At 40.6% G+C, this 15,536-nt stretch overlaps 1 protein-coding gene across 4 annotated transcripts in view; it reads right to left on the bottom strand.

Moving 5' to 3' along the window:
* The window catches only part of ctdp1 (CTD (carboxy-terminal domain, RNA polymerase II, polypeptide A) phosphatase, subunit 1), a 313,359-nt gene that overhangs the window by 65,236 nt on the left and 232,587 nt on the right, over positions 1–15,536 (bottom strand). For 2 of the 4 annotated variants that reach the window (XM_043688613.2, XM_043688612.2), the window contains exon 12: positions 5,417–5,628. The exons of the other annotated variants lie outside the window; for them this stretch is intronic. In XM_043688613.2, the coding sequence (XP_043544548.1) occupies positions 5,417–5,628 (212 nt within the window). The remainder of the gene's footprint in view (positions 1–5,416; positions 5,629–15,536) is intronic. 4 annotated transcript variants of the gene reach the window in all.

Here is a 15,536-nt window from a genome sequence, read left to right as displayed (position 1 = left end):
ACTTTGCCATTGTCATTTACACCTCCTCACCTTTTGTTCCTTTATTAGTCCTGACCACTCCTTTTGCCTTGCACTATTATCCATTTTTCTGTGAATCTCTCTGCCTTCTATCCTCACAGATGTTCCCACTAGTTCTTTGCTCAAGCCCCTTCCACTAACTGCCATGTTTAAACTGTTTAATCGCCTATTTCTTCCAGGTCTCATCAAAGGCCACTGAACTACAACATTAATTCTGGTCTTCACTTCACAGATGCTGCCTCTGCATTCCAGCATTTTCTGCATTTATTTCACATTTCCAGCATCTGCAGTACTTTGCAGTATTGGGGTAACTAAATGAGAAAATAGATAACAACACTTCTTTCATCATCATTTTTCACAGTACTCAGTACAAATGGTGATACATGAGTAATGTTCATAAAATAAACGCCTTTGATCCACAGCCATAACGCTGGTATAATGCACAGATACAGTTTTTGGAACACATCATAGCAAAACAAGTACCTATTTTACTGTCACTCCTAGGAATTTTACATAGGTGTAAGTTACAGACTAGCCCGTGTAGTAAACAGTCAGGGTACAGACTGCAGATAGGAACAAATACATCAACATAATGCTCAGTTAATGTACAGCATCTTATCCACACACTAAACATGGATGGTGACTAAATTACTTTTCATTCTTTCATGTTTTGTCACTAAAATCTACTTCTTTTATTTATGAAAAGGATTTTTTTCTGCAAGACTGGTACCCAACATGTTACAAAGAAAGGCACAGAACACGTGAATAGCCTGCAATTTTTCAGAACAGTGTTATTCTACATAGCTTGTACTCATTGAACAGATATAGCTCCAGCAGAGAGACAGACACCTCTTCAAATAGTCTTGTACTGTACTAAAGACAAAACTCTAAACTGAACATCCTGGTAGAATTAAATTGTACTTCTTTTATCATTGTAATTACACTGCATCAGCAGTGCATGTCATATGTTCAGAACATTAAATGATACTTTGAACATCTGACTCACTTGGCTTTCAAGGTCTAGCCATTCTGCTGATTGACTTGATATGTTTTCTTAATTCAGATGTCACAACTAAGTTCTAACTTTCCAGTATTTTAAGTGACTTAAAATTATCGCCTAAATAAGCAGCAGCTAAACTGATGGATTTTGTAAAACATAAGTTGCTGACGCTCTCAAAAATAAAGCTAATGCATTCCGTATCAGCATAAATGCTTGCAATATAATTAGGTTTAAATAGTAAAAATAAAATCTAGGAGTACAAGCACAGCACTTTATCCAAACGTTAAACTTGGATGGTAACTAAATTACTTAATTCATTCTTTAATGTTTTCTCACTAAAATCGACTTAAAAATTATATGTCACACAATAAAATTTGCATATACTAATTATAATCTGTGAGAAGTTTTAAATGGAATAAATTAGTTTGAATAATATTGAATAGGGGTTTCATATTGCAGAAAATGAGGGAAGACGACTGAAACACATCTTTTATATAAAAATACTGAACATAACATCTCACATCACTGACAAACATTTTGGTTGATATGCATGTTGTGATTACATGCAGCTTTATGATAATAACTGACAATAAGAATTTGAGGCAATGGTCTTGAACTAGTGTTGGTATAAATGTATAACCAATTTGAGAGGATATAGTATAATTGCAAATCCAATTGTAAGAATTTCTAGTTCTCGTAAGTCATTCCAAAAATTTTGAACTTAGCACAAGAAAAATATTTAATGCAGAAAAACTATTTACCACGAGTAAATGTATACTCCAAAGCATACCAAAGCATACTGATTAATATTCAAACTTTTTTGGTATTCCTGCAACATCTTGTACAAAACATGAAGCGATCCAAATTAAAAAGTAATGTATAAATATCACAGATCCCAATGACAATATGGTGTTTTCAATAGCATTCAAGTGGATTAATCAGTTCTTAATCTTGAGTGGTTTGAACATTGTTTAATGTTTGGATAAAGTGCTGTGCTTGTAATGAGTGCAAACAGAATAGTAATACATTGTATGTTAAACATTGGATAACTCTGGAAAGTAGTGTAAAGAATTGATTATTGCTAATCACTGATTTTTGTCTTTAATACAAAGTGTAGTGTTCTATGCAGGAACAAATGTTGCAGCATTCAAAAGTGGGTTTGAGGTCCATCTCAGTTACTGTGACTTTCTGTAGTCTACAATTTAGTTTCACACATTCTTTTTACTAACACTGAATGGCCACCAATGGAATACAAAATTTGATCAGGTTCCAAGTGTCGCTTGCAATTTTCAGAAAGGCCTTCAGTGAATCAGTACAATCACCATCAGAAGTTATGTGAATAAATACTGACCTGATATTAATGAAGCTTTATTCCAATCCCAGCCTGTGTTTATTCAGTTATCCCATCAATCCACCAGCAGTATGTCTTTTCTCACAAAACCCCATATGTTTCGATATTTTTTGCTTAACCTGTTCAGAGATGTTATTATACACTTCAACAGCAGATGGGACTGGAAATCGGAAGGAAATAACATCCACCAGCAATCTCAATACAGAACTCGCTGTTTGTCCACTGGCTTTGATCTACCACTGTGACAGTGGGTCCTTTTCAAACATTTCCAGACTGGCCATTTCTTCTGTGCAGACATCCAACATTAACAAGGTTGCTGAGACCATCCAGACTCTAGTCCAAATATGATTCACATTGTGGAGGAGTGTTTGTTGTATAAGGTATGCTGAAAGAGTTCCACTGACAAGACTACTGCCTGGCTATGTGGCTATGTACACCACAAACAAAATAATTACCCACCTACCGACCTATACCTTTTTACATCTTTAACACAGAAGGGCATTTTCTTTATTTTTTGTCTCTTGTATGTACTGAACTTTGAAGTTCTTTTGTTAAAGTATACTCACAGCCTCTTGTGAATATGTTCAGTGACTAAGCACCTCAATAAACAAACTACAAAGCTAAAACCTATGCTATTTTAAGCCGAGTCTTACGCTGGGATTAGATTTATTCAGTATTACTATGAGCCAGAGTCATAACATTATACCATGACCATACTAAAGCCAGACTTTGTACAACAAAAGTTACTACCGACATGTGTTTTATCCCTGATTGGTGCAAAGTTTTACAGTGCAAACAGTATTCAATATATCCTTGTGCTAAGCTTAATGGACCTCAATTTACTCCAATCACAGTTCTATTTAATTTGGTGCCATTTGTTACAAACTACAGAGTAAACTCGGAGATCTTGACTCCTTCAGACTTGGCTTCGAATATCTAAAAAGATGCTTTTGTGGGGCATATTCAGAAACAGCACTGTCTTTGATGAAAACACAAGCACAAGCACATAGACAATGAGACTTTTACAGATGTTCTGAAAAAAGCCTAAGATTATTTCAGTCCAGTTGGTCACAGCTTTAATGTCAACGAACACACTAGCAATTGAATATTCTTAAAATATGCAGCTGTGAAAGTAAACATCGTTTCCGAAGAAAGTCAAAGCTACTAAAGATTGCTCATGGTGCTCATAAGTCTGTTTCATAAGTTTGTTTCCATGGTTTTCAACTACCTCCGAGGCAACAGCTAAGTACAGGCCTAGAACTCAGAGCATCCATCCAATGTTTTTTTAAATAAAAGTTCATCTTTGGGTGCATCAGAAAAATATGAAATGATGTTTGAACTCCTTTACCATTGCATATATGCAAATTGTGTAGATAACCACTTGTCCACAGTTGGATTGCTAGGCCCTATTTTTCTTCCCATTCATCTCCATCTTTGAATAGTAGAACAGTGCAGGAGAGGCCATTTGGCCTACTGTGTTTGTGCTGACTCTATTCAATTAGTTCTAATTGCCCTGTTCTTTCCCCATGGCTCTGCAAATGCTTCATTTTCTAAGTATTTACCCGTCTCCTTTTGAAGGTCGCTTGAAATTGGCTTCCTCTGATCTCTCAGGTGGCACATTCTGGATCATTATAACATGTTGCATTAAAAAGAAAAACCCTCATTTTTCCTCTGGTACTTTTACAAATTGTCTTAAATCTCTCTCAGCCTCTCGGCCCTCCCGATAGCAGTAAGCATTTCTCCTCATTAATAAAAATTCCTTAGAACCGGAAGCCTCAATTAAATCTCCTCTTTAACTTACTCTCTTCTGAGCAGAGAAGTTCCATCTCTTCAACTTCCCTGCACTTAGTTGTAGTCCTTCATTCCTTGAAGATGTTTGCTTGTGCAAGGCTCCCAAATGCTATCTGACCACTTTACATTTCGAACAAGCAATCATTTACGACATGTCCAGTGGATGAGTATTACTACTCTTCTCCATGCCACGTACCTACATTTATCTACTAAGTCACTGGTGTACTGCCTGCATATCCGATAACTTAATCCCCTGCAAGCACGATTTTAATTGCTCCATTTACAGGAATTGTGTGTAGCTCATGCACCTTTGCCTGTAGAAATCAAGCTGCAGTAACACTCAAGGTGCTCAACATCTTCTCTAACAGAGCTACTTGATTAATCAGAACACCACCAACTGACTGACTATCACTCCACAAAACAGACTATTTAACTGAGTTTGGTTGGCAAGGAGGAAGGAGACACTGCAGTTTGCCAAGGTTTAGAAGGAGGGGCACCTGGGATATCCAGGGATATCTCCAGATATCCCCAACACAGTAGGTAGTCCATACATAGTCCAGGTTGACTCTTCTAAATTGAGGGCTGAGAGTGTTGCTGGCTAGGCCAGCAGATATTGCCCTTCAATGCATAGATAAGGACAGTAAATTTACTTCCTGAAAGGACGTTAGTGTTTTGAATTCAAATTTCACCATTTGCAGGGTGGGACTCAAACCCAGGTCCTCAGAATTAGACTGGAATTACAAATATTACCACTGTGCTATTACTGCTTACTATGTGCAGAAACATCTTGACCAAGTGCCTAAAGCTATAAGCAAAACTCAGAAAGGTTTATTCCAACTGGGACACAAGAAATGTGGGAGAGATGGGGTGGTGGAAACTGCACAAAACTATTTGCAAGTATTTAGATTTTAATTTAATTTCATTGATTATTTGCATCATGTAAAAGTCAGTTCAATCTCCAACTCATACCAGAGTTGAGCAGAAACAGAACTTCTCTACCAAAGAATGTGGAGTTTAGCAAATTCAGTTACATGGCTCCAGACTTGAAATGAGTTTAGGTGGTCACTAAACAGCAGTGAAACAAAACCACTTTGAAGCATTAATGTACAGCTTATGGGAACCACCAACCTTCAAAGTCAAAGTGATGTGAAACTTTCAGCAAAGTGGCTCACTGCCTGATTTGATAGAAGCTTTTAGGTCATAATAATAAAGTTGTACTCCCATAAGTTCAAAGGAAAAAACAGTATGATGCCTACCTGGGAACTCTGGCTGTTAAGCTTTCTTCACTTGAGGATGATTTAGGTCTTGTTTCTATTTCAGGCTTCTGGTTTTTACTTTCGCCACTTTGTACTGTCTGCTGATCTTGCTGCGGTGCTTCCTCCTTTGGTTGTTCACACTGCTCCTCCATCTTCTCTTCTTTCTCGTTCTCACTTTCATTATCACTATCTTCACCCAAGATGTCGTCCACCTACATCATTAAATAAAGCCAACGAGAATTACACAGGGGCACAAGTGGTCCAGACTGGTGTTTATGTTCCATGTGGCCCACCTTCCACTTTTCTTCATCTTATCCTATCAACTCATCCTCCTGTTCCTTTCTCCTCCCATGTGTTTAGCCAACGTCTCCTTAAATCAATCTCTGCTGTTCACCTAAACCACTCCTTGTGGCTGCAAAGTCTACTCTCTCATCAAAGATGCCTGTCTTGAATTCCTATTGAATTTAATAGAGATTACCTAATACTCAGCGATCCTGTTTTGGTTTTGCCCAAAATGGTAATACTTTCTCTACATCTACTCTATCAAACTTGCTTCATGGTTTTTAAGACCACTATCAGGCTATCGTTCAGTCATTTCTTTACCTGTGAACAGAACCCAAGCATTTCAGTCTTTCCTGATGGTTGCACCCTGTCAACCTTAGCTTGAACCGGTTTGTGCACAAGTAGAGATAGGCAACATCTCTTCCTTATTCTGTTTAAAATGTGCATCCACTCACCCGCTAGATATCCTTAATCAACCTTCTCGGATATGCATTGACTCAGCATTGGAGCAGATGGCACTTGAACTTTGGGTTTCCTGGCTCAGAGGTAGGGACACTACCACTGTGCCACAAGAGTCCTTCCACTCTTCCATTTGAAACGTCAAAGATCCCAACCTCATTAAGTATTCATTGGCCACATATTTAAAATGAATGATAGAAGGATTAGAAAAGAATCTTAGGAAAAAGGTTGGTGCCTGGAATTCACTGCCCGTTTTGGTTTGGAACCAGAAACCGCTCATTTAAAAGCTATTTGGAATTCACTGCCACAGAAGGCTGTGGAAGCCAGGTCAGTGAGTATATCTGAGGCAGGGCTAGATAGGTTCTTAGTTGTTAAGGGGAATCAAAGGTTACAGGGAGAAGGTGGGAGAATGGGGTTGAGAAACTTATCAGCCATGATGGGCTGAATGGCCTAATTTATGCTCCTACGTTTTATGGTACCTGGATCTGCACATGAAGCGTTGTAACCTCCTGGAAGGTGGGTTTAAAAATGGGCAGCTAGGTTTTTTTTCCTTCTTGTGCCAGCACAAACACAATGGGCCAAATGGTCTCTTTCTGTGCCGTAACCTCTCTGTGGTTTAATGTTCTTACAGAAAAACCCTTAGAATTACAAACAAATGACCAGCCAGCCTTATTGACTGTCTTGCATTAACTGAATATTTCGATGAAGCGTCTTTATCCACAAATCTGTTTACCTTTATCTGGCAAACATTATCTCTGCTATTGGTTCACATTTCCTGTTCCATACATATAAGCTTATGCACAGCCTTAATTATCCAGAGACTGTGGACAGACATGCAAACACGTTCAAATTTTATTAAGTCTGGATTTATTAAGTCTGGGACTGCAACCCACAACCTTCTGATTCTGATTCGACAGCAACACGAACTGAGCCACAGTTGGCACATATAATACTGTTGAAAATGTTAGCAGGTCATGGCTGGATAGTCAGTACATTAGTGTGTGCTCACAAACTTTTTCCTTGTTCTTTTGTTTCAGACAAAGATTCCTAAACGGTAACATGGAATACATAAGAGATCATTGCTGAAGTGGAATAAAGATTGATTTTAATTATTAATTACTTCATTTATACACTGCATTTCTATAGCCAGTTAGAACTGTGGACATTTGTTGTATAAATGGTTAATTGACTTCAAGCAAATTGTAGTAATGAGAGTGTATGGAGCCCCAACCATCAACTGTGCCCACAACATTGAGGATTCAATTGCTTAGTCACTGTTCAATCAAATGAAACTCAGCACTAAGTTGTGTCTTTGTTCAGATGTGTACATTGCATGATAACAATATCTGCCAGGACTTAACCATAAGAAAGGGTTAAAATCTTTGAACAAGACTTGCTGATTGGGTTACACAGGTAGCCTGGTAAATCTGGAAATGGTATGTAAGACATTTATTGTAGTTAAAACATTGTTCTTTTTCCATTGCAAGTGGTAATTTTGAGACTAGGATCCACAAACTAATTTATATGCTACTCATAGATACAGCTCAGCATAGATAAGAAAACTCGATGATATGTGCCAAGTCAGTGAATCTAATTAGTTCCTCAAGTGCACTTTCTAATAACCATCTTAGCTCCAGCAGCATGTCATGGCTTCTCCTATTTACACAATAGAAACCTTAATTGTACCCTAGTTATATTACAGTTAGAAACTGTGCTCACTTAGTGTGAGAGTGTGTGTGTGTGTGTGTGTGTGTGTGTGCGGGCGTGGGGAAGCGTGTGTGTGTGTGTGCGCGTGTGGGGAAGCGTGTGTGAGTGTGTGTGTGTGTGTGTGTGTGAGAGAGAGAGAGAGAGAGAGAGAGACAGATAGACAGATAGAGAAAGAGAGAGAGAAAGAGAAAGAAAGAGAGAGAATGAGCATGTGATACTTTGGAGATGTTAAGTCATTGTTTAAATGGGAGTGTGAATCCACTTCTCACTGTTTATCATTCCTATCTCTCCACTTCAACTGAAAGCAATAACTCATTCTGAGGTATTATTCTAGGGACCCTGACATCCTTCACACACGGGAGGGCGTTACCAGTAAATCCACATAATAAATGTCAACAGGTTATTGGATGTATAGGGTCAACTCTCAAATCCTATATGTAATTGCCTGCAATTTATACTTTCTGCAAAACTGAAATAACTCCCATCCAAGTCATAAATCACCTTCTCAGTAAGGGTGATAAACTAATATGTTCTCTCTTTCTCAACGGTGAAATATAGAAGAATGAGAGGTGATCTTATTGAAAGATCCATAGTTTTTAGAAATGTGTTAGGGTGATGCAGAAAGATTATTTTCCCACGTGGGGCTGATTAGGACCAGAGGGCAGAGATGAGGTGGAATTTCTTTTCCCAGAGGGTAGTTGAGGCTGGGTCATTAAGAATATTCAAGGATGGTTTGGACAGATTTTTAATCAGTTAAAAGAATCAGGGGGCCATGAGGAAAAGGCAGGGAAGTGGAGATTAGGATTACAAGATCAGACCACTCATTGAATGGAGGAGTAGAACTCAATGAGCTGTATCTATGAGTAGCATATAAATGGTCTACTTCTGCGGCTACATTTTATAACCTTATGAGCCCTCCACTGTCACGAATGGTCACTAGAGTTTGTCCAACACTTAGCATTGGATGATCAGAAATTCCCTTGAACTAAATACTGGGAAGAACATATGAAACAGTAGCCCAAAGAGGCCATTTGGTCCCTCAAGGTAGTTCTGCTATCCAATAAGATCATGTGTGATCTGTTTGTGCTTCAAATTCCAGATTCCCATCTACTCCCAATGAGCTTTGTTTCTTTTGCCTGTCAAGAATCAACCTACCTCTGCATTAAAAATATCCAATGGCCCTATCTCCACTGCCTTCTGAGATGGAGCTGCATTGTTGTGCAACCTTCTAAGAGAAAATACATCTGTTTATCACCGTCCACAAAGTGTGACCCTAGTTTTGAACACATCCATAAAAAGAAACATCTTTCTAACATTCACTTGATCAAAATTATTTAGGACCTTATAAATTACAATCTCAACATGCATCACTCTTCAAAACAGTGCTGAAAACAAGTACAGCCTATCTAACATTTCCTCAACTGACCATATACATGCATTTGGAAAGATAGGGATTGAATAGGAATAGAAAGTGAGGTCTGCAGATGCTGGAGATCAGAGCTGAAAATGTGTTGCTGGAAAAGCGCAGCAGGTCAGGCAGCATCCAGGGAGCAGGAGAATCGACGTTTCGGCCACAAGCCCTTCTTCAGGAATTGAATAGGAGTAGTTAGCATGGCTTTGTGAGTGGGAGACCATGCGAGCTGGCAAATTGCGATACAAAATTAGCTTGATGGTAGGAAGCAGAGGGTAATAGTGGAAGGATGCTTGTTGAACTGGAGGCCTGTGACGAGTGGAGTGCCTCAGGGGTTGGTGCTGAGCTCATTCCTGTTTGTTATCTATATCAATGCTTTGGATGAGAATGTACAAGACATGATTAGTAAGTTTGTTGATGACACTAAAAAAAGAGGTATCGTGCACAGTAAGGAATGTTGTCATAAAATGCAGCAGGACATTTATCAGCTGGGGAAGTGGGCCGAGAAATTGCAAATGGATTTTAATATAAATAAATATGAGGTCTTGCATTTTGGAAAGTCAAATCAAGGTAGGAGCTTCATGGTGAATGGAAGGGCCTTAAAGAGTGTGGTGGAACAGAGGGATCTTGGAGTTCAGGTTCATACTTCTCTGAAAGGCAGAGAGGGCAGTGAAGAAGGCTTTTGGCACACTGGCCTTCATTAGTCAGGGCAGTGAATAAGTAAGTTAGGGAGTTATGTTGCAGTTGTACAGGACTTTGGTGAGGCCGCACTTGGAGTTTTGTGATCAGTTTTGGTCACCTTGTTATAGGAAGGATATTACGAATCTGGAAAGAATGCATAAGAACTTTACAAAGATGTTACCTGGACTCAATTGTCTGAGTTATAGGGAGAGGTTGTGTAAGCCAGGACATTTTTCTTGAGAGCGTAGGTGACTGAGAGGTGTATAAGATCATGAGAGGCATGGATAGGGTGAATGCACTCAGTCTTTTTCCCAGGGCTGGGGAATCAAGGACTAGAGGGCATCAGTTTAAAGTTAGAGGGAAAAGGAACCCGATGGGCAGTTTTTTTTTTTTACACAGAGCGTGGCACGCATATGGAATGAGCGGCCAGCAGAAGTGGTTGAGGGGGGTACATTAACAACAATTAAAATACATTTGGACAAATATATGGATAGGAAAGGATTGGAACGATATGGGCGAGTGCAGAGAAATGGGGGTTAGCATGGACAGACGTTTTGGTTGGCATGGACCAGTTGGGGCCAAAAGACCCGTCTCTATGCTGTATGGCTGTAAGGCTCTATGATCGCCTGCTCTCTCCTGGTATCAATCTAGAGTACCTTCTTTGAATTATCACTAATGCAGTTACATCCTTCCTTCGATAAGGAGACCAAAACTGCGTACACTACTCGAGATGAGCTCTCACCAATGACCTGTTTCAGGGAAGTAAAATTTGATCCCAGCAACAGACTTTATCCCTCCCCATAGGAATCATGCAAGTCTAGATTAGAATCTTGGTGTCATGCCTGACCCCATGAGACCAGAATTGAAGGTTAAGAGGGCTTTGCAAACCACTTCCGTGAACTCATGTGGGCCACCCGTTGCACATATACCCACAATGTCATAATGAAGGGAATTCTAGGAATTTTAACCTATTGACAAAGATGGCACAGTAATGCATTTCCAAATCAGGTTTGCATGTGGCATAGAATGGAAAGTTGCAGATGGTGGTGCGCCCCATGTATCTGTTTCCCATTGTTCTTCTCAATGGGGTTTAGGACAAAGCTGAAGTCACTTCCTATCTCACATCAAGTTATATTTAGTCTACAACTTGTATTATATTGGATCAGCTAACCAACACCTCAACTTTAACATTTTTTATGCTTACTTTCAAATTCCACCATGACGTTATCCCTCCCTCTATAATTTCTTCTAATCCTACAAAGCTCTGATTTATCAGTGCTCCTTCAATTCTGGTCTTTTGTCCCAATATAAATGGCTCCACCACTGGAGGCGCGAAGTTCAGAAATTTTCTTTCTAAGCTTCTCTGCCTCTTCTTCCTTGAGATTCTCTTTTAGTACACTTTTTGAAATCAATCTCTTTGCTGAAGACTTTAGTAATCCATCCCTGACCTCCTTATGTGGTGTGATGTCAATTTCCATTAATAACACCACTGTGGAACACACTGGAATCAATTCATACTAAAGGAGCCATACAAATGCAACTTGTATTTGTTCTTTGCAGGATCCACCGAGACAAAGCATAGTGCTCCGTGTTGCTGCCTTGAACAGCAAATTCAGCAGTGATTTCCTTCATGGTTATAGAGTTCAAGGAGTCACAATTTTACTTTTTTTTCCCCCCCTCAATTAATTGCTCAGTTTGCTTACTGCCATCAGAAACAAGTTTGCGAAGTCTTTGTATAAGGGAACCAGCTGGCAGCTTCCATTCAATGTACTGAACTGTTAGCCTGGTCTAGGGGGTATCAGCTTCATCTCTGAGACAGAAGACTGTGGGTTCCAGCCTCACACCAAAGATGTGAATTCATAATCTAGGCCAATGCCTTGCAGTAGTGCCAGAGAGTGCTGCACTGTCAGAAGAGCTGTCTTTCTATGAGGAATAAACCAAGGCATTACCTGTCCTCTTGGAGGATGTAAATGATCCTAAGTGGAAGAAGAGCAGGGAAATTCTCACACCCAAAACCACTGCTACACTCGCAAAGATTATCTTATCATTTATTTCATTTTTTTGTTCAGGGGAGTTTGTAACAATTTGCTGCTGCATTTCTTAGATTATAACAGTGGCTACTTATTAATAATCTGAGACATCCTGCATTCATGATAGGCACTAGTGGAATGCACATCTCCATTCTCTATTAGAAAAATTAATCAAAAAACCCAACAGCACAGTTACATATGGGGACACCATAGCCACAGCAATAAGTAAATTATTGAGTGTTTTTAATTAGATAAGGCTGAGTTTAGTAGTCAGTTTAGAACACACAATATCTCCAATGCCAATGTTTTCTTTTGAGTGACGCATTAGATTGAATGTTATAATTACATCCAGCACATTTATAGCAGTCCTGAGCACCACTGTTTAAATTGGAATGTATGAGGTTTGCTCTGATTAAAATAAGCCCTTTCCTGTTAAGATGGAATGAGCAAAGATTATGCCGGGGCAACAGGTTTTACTGTAACCTGCCTGGCATAGGAACCAAGCAGCCTTACTGTTGGCCATCTGACTCAGCAGACAACAGTGTCAATCTGGGTCTCTGTGCATTCACTCTATCACCAATGCTCAATGTGCCACCAGTAGGGTCAAAGAGGCAATAGGGTTGTTCATGGACAGTTTCAAATGCATTTAACAGGCCAGATAGAAAGCACTGCACTATTGCTGTCTGATCTGCTTGGGTTGTTTATTCTGGCAAAATAAGCCCTGGGACTTCTATTGACATAACTTTAACAAGCATAAAGCAGAGTGAGGGGAGAGACATCTTGGAGATTGGCGTTTGCCCTCTCACCATGGTCTGCACCCCTGCCCAGAACCAGGTGACTCACAGTATTTATCAGGCCATCCACAGGCTAATGGCAAAAATTCCATTTCTATTGGAGGTGGTCCACCTTGGAGGACATCCAACCAGACCACCCCCAGCAGCAGTAAGTTTGAATATTGGCACCCACTTGGTCTATAGGCAGCTCTCTGATGTGTGATTAGAGTTGGTTGGTGTGGAGGGGAATGAGTCTGATAGGCACATGGAATCCACAGAAGCTCCAATCCAATCAAGCACCTTGCCTGACACCAGTGTGCCCACTCAATGCTGCTTGGCTACCCTCCTGGTGTAAGCCTTCCCTAGTCCCAGAGAAGATAATAGTGGTGGTTGGATCAGAGACTGCATGTCACTAGGTCTAAGGGTCTTCTGTAGAATGCAAGACAATTCACGACGGGTGGGTAGACGGTGGGCAGGTGCCGATATTCAAGAGCTCCCTTTCCTTCAAACCTGAGACTGAAAGGCTATGAAATTCCAGCCCAGGTTTTTCTTAAAACAAATCATTTCTTGGGAAACCAGTTCTCTCAACCAAGCTCACACCTATATCCCATCCCTACAGAGCAATAGCGAACATTCCCCTTGAAAAATGGGTGACGTTTCCTTGACAACAGCTGCTTCAGAGGCTGGGACAACACTTATTCACGAGCCTGGAGTCCTACTGAGGCGTAGACAGGTAAACAATGTCTCCTCCTTGGAAAACTACCAGGGAACTAGCTGGGGTTCAGTGCAACCAGCTTTATATACATTACATTCCCGCTGGGAGAACTGAACAGACAATGAGTTTAACTTAAAAACTACCAATAGGATACAAGATAGCATATTACAAGGGCAAAAATGAACTCACCCACCCTCCTAATCACAGCCTTTCAATTAGGTAAGCTGTTGGACAGTAATAGGCATTTAAATTACATAGTGAAAGAGTTAGCCAGTGGTTTGTTCAAACTTCCATGAGCAGCAAACATACATTGATTCACTCACTTGCAGACTTTCTCCATAAAGTCGGCCAATGCTTTCAAAAAGAAAGCACAGCTGTGCCCCTTCAGAAAAAAAGATTCCACACATAATTTTTTGATCAAAAGTACACAGCTATCCACTGGAAATTGATAACTACCAACGAACATTACTGCTCCACAAGCATAACACTCCTCTAAAACAATTAGGTCAGCAGCACCCAGGCCCTGCTTCCTGTCCCGCTATAAATAATAGTTATAAAATGTTAACAAGTGTTAATCTCACACAAGTTATAATGTGTTCACAGCATTCAGGTTTTTCTGTCTTAGCCAATCACAAATCCAGTTGTAGACTTCAACAGGCATTACCATATTAGCAGCAGGATATTTGAAGGGAAGGAAACAGTGAAAGATGATAATGGATAGACAAAAAGTCCTGAATTGTTCAAAATGCATATCGCCCCATGAGCGAGCTTTAACCAGAGCTGACAAAGCAGGCATTAAAACAGAAGTGAACCTCGCAGCATCCGAAGACCACACTAAGGCTGAAACCAGTCGTTTGCTGTGCCAACCCTTATATCTAACTTTCTGCTGACCCAGACCTTACTAAGACATTTTTGAACACTTGCACCAGAAGGGTGCGACAAATCGAGTTAGAGAGAAATTGGACAGGGTGCAGCAACCTGGCCTTTGATGACCGATGCTTGATGTGCCATGCCCTCCTTGCATTGAAATACCCAGTGGTTGAGAAAGGCACAACAAAAATACAAGCCTTTTTTTTTAAAAAGCAAGGACAGTTGCCCGGTTCTCTAGCTATGCGAGTAATTGCAGATTACTTCAGACTACAAGCTGACAGGTATTTCTTCAGAGATAGTCTTCATTGCATGGTTTGGACAGAGCAAATTCCCTTTGGGAATGATATTGATGCGAGAGATGACGCTGACTGTAACACGTGTTCTAAAGTCAATTGACACACCAGCTCAAAAGGACCCAAGTGGTAGGAGAGAGAAGGCAGTAAGTTTCTCAGAGACCTTTGATGCAAAAATTGCAACAGGAACAGACTAAGGGTTTGGTTTATTTTTGTTTATTCTTTCACAGGATGTAGGTGCCAGCTGTGTTTGCTGTGATCTCCAACTGACTTTGCAAAGCAATAGACCCATACTGTAACTAGAATTGAAAGTGTGGTGCTGGAAAAGCACACCAGCTCAGGAAGCATCCGAGGAGCAGCAGAGTTGAAGCTTTGGGCAAAAGCCCTTCATCAGGAACGAGGCTGTGAGTCGAGGGGTGGTGAGATAAATGGGAGGGGGGTGGGGTTGGGGTAAAGGTAGCTGAGAGCGTGATAGATAGATGGAGGTGGGGGTAAAGGTGATAGGTCGGAGGGGAGGGTGGAGCATATAGGTCGGGAGGACGATGGACAGGCAGGACAGGTCATGAGGGCAGTGCTGAGTTGGAAGGTTGGATCTGGGATAAGGTAGGGGGAGGGGAAATGAGGAAACTGGTGAAATCCACATTGATGCCATGTGCTAGGAGGGTCCCGAGGCGGAAGATGAGGCATTCTTCCTCGAGGCATTGGATGGTTGAGGTGTAGCAATGGGGGAGGCCCAAGACCTGCATGTCATTAGCAGAGTGGAAGGGAAGGGGAGTTGAAGTGTTCGGCCATGGGGTGGTGGGGTTAGTTGGTGTGGGTGTCCCGGAGGTGTTCTCTGAAGTGCTCTGCCAGTATTAGTCCTGTCCCCCCAATATAGAGAAGACCGCATCAGGAGCAAC

The sequence above is a fragment of the Chiloscyllium plagiosum genome, unplaced genomic scaffold (assembly GCF_037043375.1).
Source record: "Chiloscyllium plagiosum isolate Xiang-an unplaced genomic scaffold, Cpla_swu_hap1 HiC_scaffold_4, whole genome shotgun sequence".
NCBI classification, from domain to species: Eukaryota; Metazoa; Chordata; class Chondrichthyes; order Orectolobiformes; family Hemiscylliidae; genus Chiloscyllium; species Chiloscyllium plagiosum.
The sequence above is the reverse complement of the archived record's forward strand: the minus strand, read 5'-3'. Positions and strand labels throughout refer to the sequence as shown.